This window comes from Podarcis bocagei, assembly GCF_964188305.1.
Source record: "Podarcis bocagei genome assembly, chromosome: 13".
NCBI lineage: Eukaryota > Metazoa > Chordata > Lepidosauria > Squamata > Lacertidae > Podarcis > Podarcis bocagei.
The window spans coordinates 53,401,489-53,416,878 of NC_138138.1; the positions used below are offsets into that span (position 1 = coordinate 53,401,489).

Sequence of the window (15,390 nt, forward strand, 5' to 3'; positions counted from 1 at the left end):
GTTCTTAACCTGAAGCACCACTTTAGCTAATGGGGCCTCCTGCTGCTGCCGCGCGATTTCTGTCCTCATCCTGAAGCAAAGTTCTTAACCCGAAGCACTATTTCTGGGTTAGCGGAGTCTGTAACCTGAAGCGTATGTAACCTGAAGCGTATGTAACCTGAGGTACCACTGTATACGGATACCACCCTCCACTGAAGGAGGATTCCTTTAGTGAGACAAGAGGAGGTGCTATGAATGGACCACAGGGTCAGCCCTGGCCTTTGAGGTCAAAGCTTCTAGGGCCCAGAGTCCCCTCTCCTCCGCCCTGCAACCCAGACACCTGGAAACATTTCCACGAAACAAAGGAATGCCGCCATCTTTGCACAGTGCCCGACCCTTTACAAATCATAACATTCAAATCCTTTCCAAAGCAATGAGAAAGGGGGGGCATTCAGATGAGCGTGGGAGGAGCGGCTAAAAGGTGCCTCTAGTTGTTACCTGCCATCCAGACACGTGTTAACCAGAGATTCAAAAAAGCAGCTGCCTTCTGTCCTAAGTGGCATAACCCAGGCCACTGATTGCAGCAGGCAGGGAGGACAAATTAGCCTTGGCTGGCTGTAAGGTGAGAAGCACCAGCGTTTGTGAAATTCACTTGTTCTGTTCCACGGAACTGTAGAACTGGAAGGGGCGGCAAGGGGTCATTTAGTCCAACCCCCCCCCCAAATGCAGGAATCGCAGCTAAAGAATCTGCAAATGACGAGAGCGGAAGAGAGCAATCACCCTCCCGAAATGGCCAGCGTACCTGTTATAGTCTCGTGCCACCAGCAGCAGGTTCTCTCTCAGGTTGCGCAGGTCCTCTTTCCTTTCGTAAACCTCGACCACGTAGTGGGGGATCTCAAAGAGCACCCTTTCCCAGTAGTGGATTTCCACAAATAATTTCAGCAAATGCCTGGAAAGAGAAGGGACAGAGGCACAAGGGGTGGGAGGGATGTCTGGCCTCCCAGCACCTGCCCAGGCTCCACGGTGCAAGGTTTCCCCACCGCCTCCCACCGCCACCAATCAGCTCGCTCACTTGTCAAAATTGATGTCCAGCATCCCGGATTTCTCCGTGCTCAAAATGAGGAGAGGGGTGTCCAGGCGTTTCAGGCTGTCCTTGTCCAGGGTCTGGGTCCATTCGTGGAAGGTCTTCCGCTCAATCTCGTCCATGGCCTGGATGAGCAGCTGGTAGGTCTGGAAGCTCTCTTCTCCGGTCCCAATGTGGGGGATGAAGTGGGCCTTGGTGAGGCACTGCCAAGGAGGAGAGGAGAGGGCCTTGCTCAGGAGCCTCGCAAGGTAGCTCCCAGGAGGCAACAGACACACCGCTCGTCCTTGCAAAGATGGCCAGCCAGGTGTGCAGGGTTAGGGACAGATTTTACTTTCTTGGGCTCCATGATCACTGCAGATGGTGACAGCAGCCATGAAATTAAAAGACGCCTGCTTCTTGGGAGGAAAGCAATGACAAACCTAGACAGCATCTTAAAAAGCAGAGACCACACCTTGCCGACAAAGGTCTCTATAGTTCAAGCTATGGTTTTCCCAGTAGTGATGTATGGAAGTGAGAGCTGGACCATAAAGAAGGCTGATTGCCGAAGAATTGATGCTTTTGAATTCTGGTGCTGGAGGAGACTCTTGAGAGTCCCATGGACTGCAAGAAGATCCAACCTCTCCATTCTTAAGGAAATCAGCCCTGAGTGCTCACTGGAAGGACAGATCCTGAAGCTGAGGCTCCAAGACTTTGGCCACCTCATGAGAAGAGAAGACTCTCTGGAAAAGACCCTGATGTTGGGAAAGATGGAGGGCACAAGGAGAAGGGGACGACAGAGGACGAGATGGTGGGACAGTGTTCTCGAAGCTACAAGCATGAGTCTGACCAAACTGCGGGAGGCAGTGGAAGACAGGAGTGCCTGGCATGCTCTGGTCCAGGGGGTCACGAAGAGTCGGACACGACAAAACGACTAAACAACAAGAACGACAAACCTTCTCACACACTGAAGATGCAGGCCCAGGGATTTGCCCACCCATTCTGAGCAGCAGTGGCTCTCCAACGTAAGAAGAACCCAGCTGAATCAGGTTGACATCCTAGTCCAGCATCCCATTCTCGTGGGGGCCCAAAATGTGTCTGCAGGAAGCTGGCAAGCGGGACCAGAACACAATAGCACTCTCCCTACATGTAACCCCCAGCAACTGACTGGCATTCGGAGGTATATCGCCTCCAACAGCAAAGACAGGACATAGCCACCCTGGCTAGTAGACACCAATAGCCTTATGCTCCATGAATTTGTCTAACCCCCTTTTAAAGCCATTCTAGCTCGTGGCCGTCGCTGCCTCCTGTGGCAGGGAGTTCCACAGTTTAACTGTGCACTATGCGAAGAAGCATCTGGGGCACAGGGTCTTTTCCATCACCCGAGAGGCCGTCAGGGACTGATGCTCTGCCTCTCCTATTCACTTAAAATGTTCCAGCAGATCGATGTTCTCCTAAGCACAGAAATACAGTAAGTTGGCAACCACCATTTCCCACCATAGTAAAACGCAGCGTCCTGGTTCTCTACCTGTAGTCAGGCTCCCCTCTTGCACTGGAAGAGTGCATGTGACTATGCCTAACTGGAAAAGGAGTAATATTAACTTAATTATCACAGCACACACCCTAGTCTTTGCAAGTTGGAAGGAAGGAATGCTAGCCGAGCAGCTGATGATTTTGAGGCTCACCTGCTTTTCACACCCGCCCCCCCCTCTTTCCTTCCTCCCCCAGGATCCATCCCCCAGTCTTGAGCTCAGCTAGAACATTAGTTCGCTACTTGGGTCAACGGTGGGCACAAACGAAATGGGAAAATAAAATCCTGGTTGCCCATTAAACTCTTTCCGGTGGGTGTACTAAAGAAAACAACATATGTCACCTAGAAAAATTGGGCCAATTATTAATGCCAAAATAACAAATATAAAAAGCTTTTAAGGAGCTTTTGTCATTAGCAAAGCTGAATCAGGCACCACTTGTTGGTTTCCCCAGTGTGATGGTCTCCCAGCCAACGCTCAGGAAACGATGTCGTGGGCCAGGGTGTTAACGCCGATGGCCTTCAAGAAGGACCCAGCAGAGAAGGGACGGCTTGGCCTGCTTCCAAACTGGACACTGACTGTGGAACAGCCACACTTTGTTCACTCAAAGGGCACTTGCACAGCGCTGCGAACAAAAATCCCCCTCTTGCATTTCCCCTGCTCAGTGCGAATAAAATCCAACTTATTTTTTTAAACTTAGCTGCACAATTTCCCCAGGTGTTGATGACCTACTGTGTTGTTATTCTGGCTGTATAGATTGCTGTAGCCATTTCCTTCTCTATAGCCTCAGTTCTCTAGGAATCAACTCTATCACTTTAAGCCTTCCCTAATAGCATTAGCTTTATATCCATTTTTTTTCTTTATCCCCACTCCTAAAATGCAGCAGAGCAGGGGTTAGGAGTGCAGCGAAGTGGCAAGCATTGAACCCTTTCCCCGCATGCAACAGACCCCAAAGGATCACAGCACGGGGTGAAGTTTCAATCCATGCCCTACTGGGCTGCTCCCCATAGTTACTTACTCCCCTGGCATAAATATGGTAACCATAAGTGCCAACTCCCCAGGGCCCTGAGTGCCCGGGCACCCACAAATTTCAGTGCCAGGGCCATGCACGTTGCATGGCACCCACAGCTCTGAGCAGCCACACTGGCACCCCTGGCACGAACAAAACCTGTTGTGGAATAATGTGTCTTCTTCTCCCCATACTTCCTTGAAACAAGGTGACCCCAAGACTGCCCTCATCTCCCTACCCAAGGACAATGGCACTCCTGTATCAAAGGCGGCCCATTCTCTGAGCTAGAATGTTCTGTCCAGACTTGGCAAGCCTCACCGCAAAAGCAGCAGCTGCGTTCCAGTCATGTGTGAACAGATCCCTACCTGTCAGCAGCTGGGAAATCCCATGCTAAATAATACTGCAAGGGGAGCTGCGCGATCAGAAGGAATCAGATCCAAAACATATGTGCTGACGCACGTATCATTCTTCCCCCGGGACACTGTCTACCAAAAGGCATGTTCCAAACCCCTCGTTTCTGAACTTTGCCTTTTCATTTGAATGTACATAGCCAGGAAAGTATTCCCTGGGCGCAAGTGACTGGGTAAATTCCAGTAGCAGCAGCAGAGGTAAAAAAAAAAGTGCAGCACAGAGGAAGTTCAAGATGAGAAGAGGAAAGGGTTATAGGTGTTTTCTGGAAACCCATAATAGGCCGGTGGAAACCCATAATAGGGCCTTCTCAACAGCGGCCCCGCAGCAGTGAAACACCATCCCTTCTGAGATTCAGCAGCCTTCCTCTGAACTTTCAGTAACACATTGAAACACTGTACAGAAGGGAAAGGGAAAGGGAAAGGGACCCCTGACCATTAGGTCCAGTCACGGACGACTCTGGGGTTGCAGCGCTCATCTCGCTTTATTGGCTGAGGGAGCCAGCGTACAGCTTCCGGGTCATGTGGCCAGCATGACTAAGCCGCATCTGGCGAACCAGAGCAGTACACGGAAACGCCGTTTACCTTCCCGCCAGAGTGGTACCTATTTATCTACTTGGACGTGCTTTCAAACTGCTCGGTTGGCAGGAGCAGGGACCAAGCAACGGGAGCTCACTCCATCACGGGGATTCAAACCACCGACCTTCTGATCAGCAAGTCCTCGGCTCTGTGGTTTAACCCACAGCACCACCTGCGTCCCTACAGAAGGGAAAGCCCCTTGATAATTTGGGTTATGGGCTTTCATGACAGTCCTGGAATTTTCAGAGCGGCTGGAGACTATGAACTCCTACTCCTGTGACTATTTTCTAATTCTGAATTATAAATTGTTGTAACCTGTCCTGGGATCTGCTGGTAATAAATTTAATAATAACAGATCATAAATCAGGGCTGGTATATTGGGGTCGGGTGGAGTTCATTGTTATAGGTGTTGGCACAGTCATGAAATGGACATTTTGTATGCTTTATGTGGTATCCTGTACAGGTTTTTAAAATCCTGTTTTATATATTGTAAACTGCTTTGTGATACCTTTTCTCAAAAAGTGGATCATGGGTTATATTCAACTGGTTTTTACTCAGAGCAGGCCCACTGAAATTAGTGGTCATGGCTAACTATGGACCATTAATTTCAGTGGGTCTACCCTGAGCAAAAATTAGTTGAATGCAGCCCTGCAAGTCCAATCAATCAATCAATCAATCAATCAATCAATCAATTCAAGAGCCTATCAGGGCCCAGGATTTCCTGCAAAATGGCAGGGGAAGGTGGGCTGAGTTCAGCAGGAGCTCAGCTTCCAGACTGGCCCAGCTGCTTGAAGTTTCTGCTTCCACACCGACAGTCCTGAGTTCTAATTCTGAAGCACCCAGTCAGGAGGTCTGGAAACTTATTTTGTGAAAAGAGGACTGCAAGAAACCTGAGCCTTTGTGGGGTGCAAATCAGGTTTTGAGTTGATGTGTCCAGTGACAATGGTGACGTAGTGTGGGTTGCCAGCTACGGGCCACGTGGAGGGTGGAGTGGGAGCGAGGGAAACGGAAAGTGTAGGCATGTGCATTCCACTGCGTAATGGCATCCGCGTCACCCAGGAGATCGCAGCCCCAGAGGTGGCTTCACTTTTTCCTTGCCTGACCTCAGCAGGTTTCTAGACAGCCTTGGCCAGCCTGGAGCCCTCCATATGTTCTGGACTACAACTTCCATCACACAACCTGTGTTGGCTGGGGCTGACAGGGGTTGTGGTCCAAAACATCTGGAGGGCAGCTGGCTGGGGAGAGCTGCTCTAGAACCAAGTGGAAGAGAAAAAGAGACAGAAATCAGTAAGCAAATTCTGCTTCCCAGCCTTGCTAGACCTCCCGTATTCTGCCGCCAGACTTATTGGTTATTCACCCGTCCCGCTGGGCTTCTTCCCTCCCACCCAGGCCACAAACGCCCCCACCCGTGTGCCTTTGTCTTCGTGCCCAGTTGCCTGATGACCCCCATCTCAGCTTGCAACTTGGCCGGCAGCACTTGAGAAATCAGGCAATCCCAGTGGGAAGCCTTGAGCCCTGGCTGTCCGCAGGCTTCTTGCCACACAGCATAGCAAAACCGTTTGCATCCCACACACCCTGGGCCTGAGAAACGCTGAGAAAGAGAGAGAGAGAGAGAGAGAGAGAGAGAGAGAGAGAGAGAGAATATGAAAGTGCCTGTTTCCTCTGCCTGCCAAGAGCAGCGTTCAGGGACTGGCACACCTCGCCATTACACAACAAACATCAGAAGCAGGGCAGGGGAGCGCCGGGGTCCAGGCGTTTGCCAGCTAATATCAACATAAAGGGAAGGCTCCTGGCAGGGGAGAAGCCGGTTTTGGACAGGGAGGTTCAGAAGGGAGCTGATCTACCGGCAGCTTTCCTTTACATCCTAACGCGGATTTTGGCAATTTCAATTTTCAAGTGTGCACAGAGCGAGGAGCCGGGTGGGGGGAGGTTTGATTGATGGTGGAAAAGCCGTTTTGTTTCTACCCAACGTATAATTAAACCTGTCAGATGGAACTCAGAGACGGAGGATGTTATTGAGGTAAATAGCTGAGAAATAGACAAAAAAAAATTGATGAGGTTGCTTGATGAATAAAGAACAGCCGCCGCGACCATGCCAAGGGCCCGTTGTTTTGCTGACCTGCAGATAGCTGCCCCCGCCAAAAAATAATCTTAGAAGGGCTGGAGAGGAATACCTTCCCACCCTCTGCCCAAGCAAAACAAGACTAATGTGAAGGAGACGTGCATTACTGTAGGAAAGGGCAGTCTCTAAATCACTGAGCATTGTTTCACTAGTGCAGGACAGAATACCAAGGTGGGTATCCTGCGGATATCGTATGCCTTGGCTCCACCCAACAAAGCCAAGAGCCAGGATCAGGGGGAGAGCTAGCCTCTGCCAGATCTGAACCTTGCCTGGTACCTTGGCCAGGGGAAAGGAGCAAAATGGTAAAGGAGCAAAGCTAACCTAACAGGAACAGGAGAATGACTCACAACCGTGGGAGCAAAAGCTGCGATTCCTGCACTCCAGGGACCTGTGGGTCCCTTCCAACCATGCACTTCTATGTAAACAGGCGGAGCAGGAAAAGGAAGCGACCAGCATGTCTGATGCAATCCTGGGGGGCTGGAGACAGAATGCTAATCCACTCCTGTCCCCCCGACTCCTGCTCACACGAAACAGAACAGGCCGCATAGCACGCAAAGCCAAGTCCACTACATGCTCCTCAGCAGCTGACACCCGAGGCGGACGTTTCACTCTGCCTAATGGGGGGACCAGCCCTGCCGGCCACTGGGGTCTATTGCAGTCCTTACAGCAAGAGCCTTACATTCATGGGCTTCTCAATGCGCCGTCGCAGAGCGCGCATCCAGTGCACCAGGCCTGAGTAATGGCACATGTGTGGCGGCAGGAAAGGGGTCCTCTTGCTCAACTCCTTGTTGACCAGGGAGAGCTCTCTGTTGAACAGCATGAAGATGTCAACCGTCTTCTTGTCGAAAGTGCGCTTGATGGCCTGGGACAGAGAAAAGAGGCCTGGTGGGATACCCTTCCCACAATGAGAAGCCACCGACCCTCGCCCCGCTGGAATGAACCGCCTTCTGAGGTCCTCCTGAAACTCCCAAGCATTTCCTTGGCTCAGGCCTCCACGAAGCTCTCAAGATACTGGTCATATTGGGAGTCAGCAGCCAACCGGCCTAACCGCTGGCTCCTATTGTACCAGCTAGGTCACAGAATAATAATAATAATAATAATAATAATAATAATAATAATAATAATAATAATAATAATAATTTATTATTTATACCCCACCCATCTGGCTGGGCTTCCCCAGCCACTCTGGGCGGCTTCCAAAAGAATATTAAAATACTGTGATACATCAAACATTAAAAGCTTCCCTAAACAGGGCTGCCTTCAGATGTCTTCTAAAAGTCTGGTAGTTGTTGTTCTCTTTGACATCTGGTGGGAGGGCGTTCCACAGGGCAGGTGCCACTACCGAGAAGGCCCTCTGCCTGGTTCCCTGTAACTTGGCTTCTCGCAGGGAGGGAACCACCAGAAGGCCCTTGGCGCTGGACCTCAGTGTCTGGGCTGAACGATGGGGGTGGAGACGCTCCTTCAGGTATACTGGACTGAGGCCGTTTAGGGCTTTAAAGATCAGCACCAACACTTTGAATTGTGCTCGGAAACGTACTGGGAGCCAATGTGGGTCTTTCAAGACCGGTGTTATATGGTCTCGGCGGCCGCTCCCAGTCACCAGTCTGGCTGCTGCATTCTGGATTAGTTGTAGTTTCCGAGTCACCTTCAAAGGTAGCCCCACATAGAGCGCATTGCAGTAGTCCAAGCGGGAGATAACTAGAGCATGCACCACTCTGGCGAGGCAGTCCGCGGGCAGATAGGGTCTCAGCCTACGTACCAGATGGAGCTGGTACACAGCTGCCCTGGACACAGAACTGACCTGCGCCTCCATGGACAGCTGTGAGTCCAAAATGACTCCCAGGCTGCGCACCTGGTCCTTCAGGGGCACAGTTACCCCATTCAGGACCAGAAGGCTGAACTCTGTCCAATGTGATCCCTGCTCAAGCTCTACTTTCATGCCACAGAGATGTTCAAGCCCACTATGAGCAAAGAGGCCCACACTCAGAGTTGCTTGTAAGGAAAGCTAGGATCAGACCAAAGGATCCCACTTTCACAGGGGGCAACTAGATGCCCCCAAGGGAAACCCACAAGCAGGAAGGAGCTCAGTAGGCCTCTCCCCACTTGAGCTCCCCAACAACTGGTGTTCAGAGGTGTGCCACCTCCCCCACTGGAGGCCGCCATGGCTAGTAGCCATTGATAGTCTTATCCCGTTGATAGCTCGATGCTCCCTTCCTCCTTCCAGCTCCACAGAGCTCAGCCCTGCCTCAGATTCAGCCGCAGGGCCCGTCGCTAGCAGTACCTCTCGCGATGCCAAGTGATGGAAGATGTCCTGTATCTCCACACCACGCTCCACGTCCTTCACCGTCTCAAAGGCGGAGGTGATCAGGTTCTGGGTCATCACCTCCAGGTCCTTGATGCCAGCACGGAAGCTGATGCCCCCAGGGATTCACAGAGAGAAGGGAGAGGACGTTGGAAGGAGAAGGTAGAGTGCAGTGCCCTGACTGGGAGCAGCAGGCTCTGCCTCAGGAGATGCTGTGCTTGCCTCCTCAGCATCCTCTGCTCCCTCCCTCCTTCTGTATACTGAATGAAGGACCCAAGGGAAGACTTGTCTCCTGCCAGCCCTCCCAGCTCAAGGGCAGCCAGGGGGATCTCTCACCGGTTGAAGTCCTCATGCCAAGAGGTGTTCTTCACATCCAGGATTCCTCCCTTCACATTGCGGAGCTGGCCGAGGTACTTGTTGAAGGTCTCCTCGATCTCCAGCAGGCTCCTGGTCATCTGGGGCCCACGCTGGCCAAAGAAGCAGGGCAGCGGGGTCTGCTTGCCGTCTTCCCAGCGCGCAAAGTGCTGCTGGCTCTCGCAGACCTATTGGGCAGACATAAAATCCCTAACCCAAACGTACCGCTCCTCACGGACATTTCTCTGCCCTCCAGGGGAAGGCTAAAGCCTGTGGAGATCCCCAGTCAGGCAACCTGATGTTTCGGGCAGATCCCAAATCACATGGGCCTAGAGTGCCCTGCAAAAGACCCAGCCCAGTTATCAAAGCCGCATGCACCCACAGATCTTTCCAAATGGGGAGAGCAACAGGGGACACATCAGAGAATGAATGAATTTCTGAGACCAGAACTTCTGCTGTGACATCCCACGTACCTCCAGGAGGTCCTTGCAACGCTGGACAAAGGCATCGACCTGGGCAAAGATGCTGGTCTGGTCCAGTACCCAGCCCTTCCCAGAAAGCCTGTGTGAGGAGTCGCATAGTTAGGAGAACAATCAGCTTTTGTCATGTTTGGGGGCAAGGGATCCGTTTTCCCACCCAGCCTAAGGGACTACCCATACACGTAGGGGGCATACAGGGGTCAGAAACAGGATGAGGGTGCATCCAGTGACCATATAGATCCGGGGGGGGGGGGGACACACAAAAAGCAATGGAACCTTTCCCAAGACAGAGTCCAAGCATACTGGGAAAGAACACAGAAGCTGAAAGATAGCCAGCCAGTCACCCCCTGTTTGTCTTTCTCTCTCCCCCGCCCCTTCCCACCCACCCCCGCAGGCAAGAGGGTTCTGGAGAAATCATCTAATCAAAGAGCTCTGGGAACATATGAGATCCTCGCCCCAGGAGCACGGCTTGAGTGCCTAATCCAGGCCTGGCCGTGCCTGCCTTGCATCAGAGCCGCTCGCATGTTAAATGTCTTTATATCTTTTGCGATATTGATCCAGCCCCACTAATTTGAATTTGAAGCAGACAAGTAACACTTAGACTTAATTGTCAAGGACCAGGCACCCACTTAAGCCTGACATCCCTAATCATAATGATAGATTATGTTGCATTATTTCTGAAGTACAGCCAGGAGAATCGGGGAACAGGAGAGACAGCCGGGGCCAGAACGGAAGCTGGAGAAGCCAGGGATCAGCTGACCCGGGGATCCGGGTGAGGGGCAAGCAGGGGGCCTTGCTAAGCCGCCCCGCACGGCTCTCCTCTCGCTGCAGCTCAAACAATATCCACCCGACAGACACAGAGCAGGCTGGTTCTCCACAGGTCCAGACGACCGGCAGGGAAGCAGCCACTGAAGGCTAGGCGAGAGCAGCCTAGGCAGCCTGTGTGGCTGCTTGGAGAACATGGGGGCCATTGCAGAAGGAAATAACAGACACAGTCAATAAGAGCATGCTGGATCCACAAAGCTCAGCATCCTCACAGTGGCCAACCAGATGAAAGCTACTCTCCCCTCTTGCGGTTTCTAGCGACTGGCATTCAGAAGCATCACTGACAAAGAGCACAGCCATTGTGACTAGGAGCCACCGAAAGCCCGCACCTCCATGAACTTGTTGAATCCTCTTTTAAAGGATTGGGGGCTATGACTGCCTCCTGCGGGATCAAATGGGGGTGGGGACAGTACGAAATTGTTTAAAGGAAGAGCTGAAAACGGCTTGGGAAGGGCCCTGTGGCATGCACACACATTGCTTTTCTCCAACTGTCGTAGCCTCGGGTCCAATTTTTTTGGCAACAGTACACGAAACTTTCCGACCCACTGAACGCTGGTGTATACAGGGGTGAGTGCAAGAAGCTGGTCCCATTTGCAAACTGCTTTCAGCTCTGCCTATTGTCAAGGGAAGCTGCCTTTTCCTGAGTCTGACCACTGGTTCATCTAGCTCAGAATCATCTACACAGCTCTCCAGGGTTTCGGACAGTTAATCTCTCCAAGTCCTAACTGGAGCTGTCTGGGATTCAACCTAGGACCAAAGCAGGTGCTATAAGCCCTGGGACATGGGCCTTCCCTTTCTTGGCAGGCAGGGATCCTGCCCAACCTCAGCTCTCCCCAGGCCTCCTGTCCCTAGAACAGACACAAGCCAATGCTAGGAGGTTATCTGACACAGCAGGAAGACCAATAGAGCCAGAGAATGGAGGAAATCGGCTGAGGGTATCATTCAGGCAAGAAGGAGGGCAATGGGCCTCGAATGCAGCACGACTGAAAGCGGTCCATGAGGCACAGGACTTCTGGGGGAGGAACTTGGCGGACTGAACACCTTCTGTCAGCAGGTTGCTGGTGGAGATTATTACATGGTGATTGATGAGAACCAGGCATACATTTGGCTATCAAATTCACTCTAGAGATAAGAGTGAACAGGAGATTAACCTCTGGTGCTCTGAAAAAGCTGTGTTCTACGTCGAGAGACCAAGAAGCTGTCAGTTCCTGGGAACATGGACAGGGTTAAATGACTTATGAGCGGAGGAATAAACATCTTGCGCAAAGCCACATAAGAGCCCTAATGGGCATAGGGTCTGCAAAACCCTCCCTTTCTCTAATTATATCTGAGATGGTTATAATTTATGACTGAGAGAGGGTTCTCTGTCTGCCGGTGGAAATTTACATCTGGTGGGCAAGCTACTTTCTGGGTTTAAAAAGTCAATCATTAAACCACTGAAGGCAGAAGAAAAAGCATGCTCAAATTGTTTGAGCCAAGGAAGTTTTAAATGATCAAGGGACTGTTAAGAACTTTTATTTTATTTTTAATTCTCTGTTTTCAGAACCAAAGTGTTGCCTTGAAATCAAAAGTAACTTTGCCACTCCATGCCTCCTTTGTGGGAAAGCAATGTGTTTTGAAAAGAGATAATGTTGTGAAGAATTTAAGGTGGAGACAGGAGATGTAATGAGACAGAATTGCTAGTAAGATAAAGGACATTCGGTCTTGCAAATACACCGTTGGACATTCCAGTGACCAATGGCATCCTTCAGCAAATGTTCCAGGTCAGCAGCCTGACATGGGGTAAGGCAGCCCATCTGTTCCCAGGCCAACACCCACTGCCAGCCCGAGGCCTCTTACTTGTTGTGCATATAAGCAGCGTGCTGGTAGCTGTCCTTCCAAGAGGACATGCATGAGATGCAGCCATGGAGAGTCCGCCGGGTAGAGTTGATGTAGCCCTCAAAGAGCCGGTCCAGGGAGATGTCTTTGCAGCACATCTGGATAATTTTGTTGCTCATCTAGGGAGAAGTCAGGAGAGACCACTTCAGCACCACCACCGAGTTAATCCTTAGGATCATGAACATCTAACCTGTGGCTGGACTCCATCACTCGTCAGCTCCAGACCACATGACCAATGGTCAGGAATGATAATTGTAGTCCAACAACAACAATTGGAAAGTCACAGATTAGCTACTACTGTTTTAAAGGTAAAGGGACCCCTGACCATTAGGCCCAGTCATGGCCGACTCTGGGGTTGCGGCGCTCATCTCGCTTTATTGGCTGAGGGAGCCGGTGTACAGCTTCCAGGTCATGTGGTCAGCATGACTAAGCCACTTCTGGCGAACCAGAGCAGCGCAAGGAAATGCCGTTTACCTTCCCGCCAGAGCGGTACCTATTTATCTACTTGCACTGGCGTGCTTTTGAACTGTTAGGTTGGCAGGAGCAGGGACCGAGCAATGGGAGCTCACCCCGTTGCGGGGATTTGAACCACTGACCTTCTGATCAGCAAGCCCAAGAGGCTCTGTGGTTTAACTCACAGCACCACCCGTGTCCCTGCCACTGTTTTAGACAGACCTTAAAAAACAACTGATATTGCCCAATGTTCCCATATGGCAATTTCCCTCTCATATATGTTACCAAGCCTGCCCATGTCCCTTATCATATGTTACACGCTAACTTGTGTGTCTACACATGACAACACAGAGATATGTTTTTGGAGATCTTTTATCCAGAGTAATTTGATTTTATTTAAAAGCATTTATATTTCAAATATCTCTTGAAGAGTCATGGCATATTTCTGGAAGTTGCACTGCACCCCAGGTAATTACTTCAGTTACTTGGGGGTTGGGGTTGGGGAAGGTAATAAGCAGAACCGGGTTTGAAAGAAGAGATGCTCATCATTACCAACACCAGAATGGCATTAAGGAATAAAACGGAAGATAGGCTTATAGGCAAAATTGTACAAGGCTTAATCATCCAACTCTTGCCTGGACCAATTGCATATGCTTAGCTTGCTTCTAGGATAGAGACAGGCAGACAAGCAGCCTGAAGGGGAGAGCTTGGTTAGACATACCAGGGAAGCTCAGATGCAAAGGATTTGGGCCACACAAGAGCAAAAAGATAGTGAGGTTTGGGATATGGAGAAGAATGGATGGAACAAAACTTTTATGACCACCAGTTCCAAGGCGAGGAGAAGGAGAGACGGCGAAGGGTTTTGGGTCAGGGCTGTGGAGCAGGTCAGAGCAGCTGGGCATAAATTCCTGTGTGGCTTAGCTTCCCTCAGAAGCCCAGACAGACTTTTGCTATCTATAAACATTTATGCTGTTATTTTATGCCGAATTTTACAGCTTGCTTTGGACGTTATTTGTACTAGTACAGGGGTCTGCAACCTTTAAGACAAAAAGAGCCACTTGGACCCGTTTCCGAAGAGAAAAAAACTGGGAGCCGCAAAACTCATCATTATAAAAATAACTTTTTTGTCACTTTTTATTATTATTTCTTTGTTTGACCCCTCAGAATTACTCCTCCTCATAGAAATAAACGTTAAATTAACAAGTTACCTTTTTGTGTGTGTGTGTTCTTCACTCCCCTTCAAAACAGTGACCAGCGTACATGCCCCCTTTCAATGCAGTGACCAGCGTACATGCCCCTTACAATGTAGCGGGCGGGCGGGAAGGTGGCGTCGGGACGGTGCGTGACTAACGCACGCACCGCCCCCATGCGACGTCACAGCCAGTACAGCGCCCGCCACAGTGGGGAGTGTCGGGGCACACAATGCGCCTCCTCCCCTCGCTAGTATCCGCCCCGGAGCCGTGGCAAAGGTGTAAAAGAGCCACATGCGGCTCCGGAGCCGCGGGTTGCAGACCCCTGTACTAGTAAAACCTGTTTAGAAGGAAGGAAATGGTCTAGGTTCGAAGAGAGAAGTGCAGTCGTCACCTTTCTGAACAGGGCTGTGATTCTCTCTCGGGTGTTGTAGTATGGGGAGTTGACCCACACAATTCGGACGAGGCTGATGAGGTGAGGCAACTTTTCGGGGATGTTTTGGGGGCGAAGGGTGGATAGCTCCTGGAACGGTTCTTTCAGGATGGAGAGGAATCGGAGGTTTGACTGGGCCTGCTCTGATCCATCCTGCAAAGCAACCACAGAGCAATAAACAAGGACTGAAGCAGGATCCGCGCCCCCACAGACACGGCTCAACCTCCTCCTGAACCCTTCCCATGAAGGAGAGGCAGACTGGAGGAAGGGCTTGGTGTGGAAGAAACTGAAACCCCCTTTCCTGAGACAATTCTCTCACTGCCCTACCCAACCTGCACCCACCTGGATCTGTTTGGCAAGCCGCTGGAAAGGGGTCACATAGGAAGACTTGGAAAAGGCCAGAATGGTTTCGATGTGCTTCACGCCCTGTTGGCAGAGCTGCTTGCTGATTTCGGAGAGGTCTGTACAGCGGTTCCTCCAGAACTCGATCTCTTCCAGCGGGCCTGAGCTCTCTCTGCTCTCCACAGCCTCTTGTGCCCTCAGAACCTCCTTGATCTGCCGGGTCCAGTGAATCATGGATGCTGGAAAAACAGCAGCAACAGCAAATAAAAATAAAATAAAATCAGATGCCCCCCAGGTCTGCCAAGCTTCAGGAATCAACTCACAGTGTCAGCTCTGGGGCCTTTCACCCATATATATATATATATATATATATATATATATATATATATGCTTTGCCTCAGCACAAAAGGCCCTGACCAGTTTTTACAGTGATAGAAGGCGCAGCAGAG

General features: G+C 50.9%; 1 protein-coding gene across 1 annotated transcript in view; it reads right to left on the minus strand.

The window, feature by feature from the left end:
• DNAH2 (dynein axonemal heavy chain 2) overlaps positions 1-15,390 on the minus strand; it is a 151,895-nt gene that overhangs the window by 102,648 nt on the left and 33,857 nt on the right. Inside the window, exons 7-15 of the mRNA XM_081167651.1 lie at positions 14,942-15,180; positions 14,561-14,752; positions 12,485-12,642; positions 9,815-9,902; positions 9,324-9,529; positions 8,967-9,096; positions 7,365-7,547; positions 1,052-1,266; positions 782-928 (exon numbers count right to left, since the gene is read on the minus strand). Coding sequence (XP_081023777.1) covers positions 782-928; positions 1,052-1,266; positions 7,365-7,547; positions 8,967-9,096; positions 9,324-9,529; positions 9,815-9,902; positions 12,485-12,642; positions 14,561-14,752; positions 14,942-15,180 — 1,558 coding nt within the window. The remainder of the gene's footprint in view (positions 1-781; positions 929-1,051; positions 1,267-7,364; positions 7,548-8,966; positions 9,097-9,323; positions 9,530-9,814; positions 9,903-12,484; positions 12,643-14,560; positions 14,753-14,941; positions 15,181-15,390) is intronic.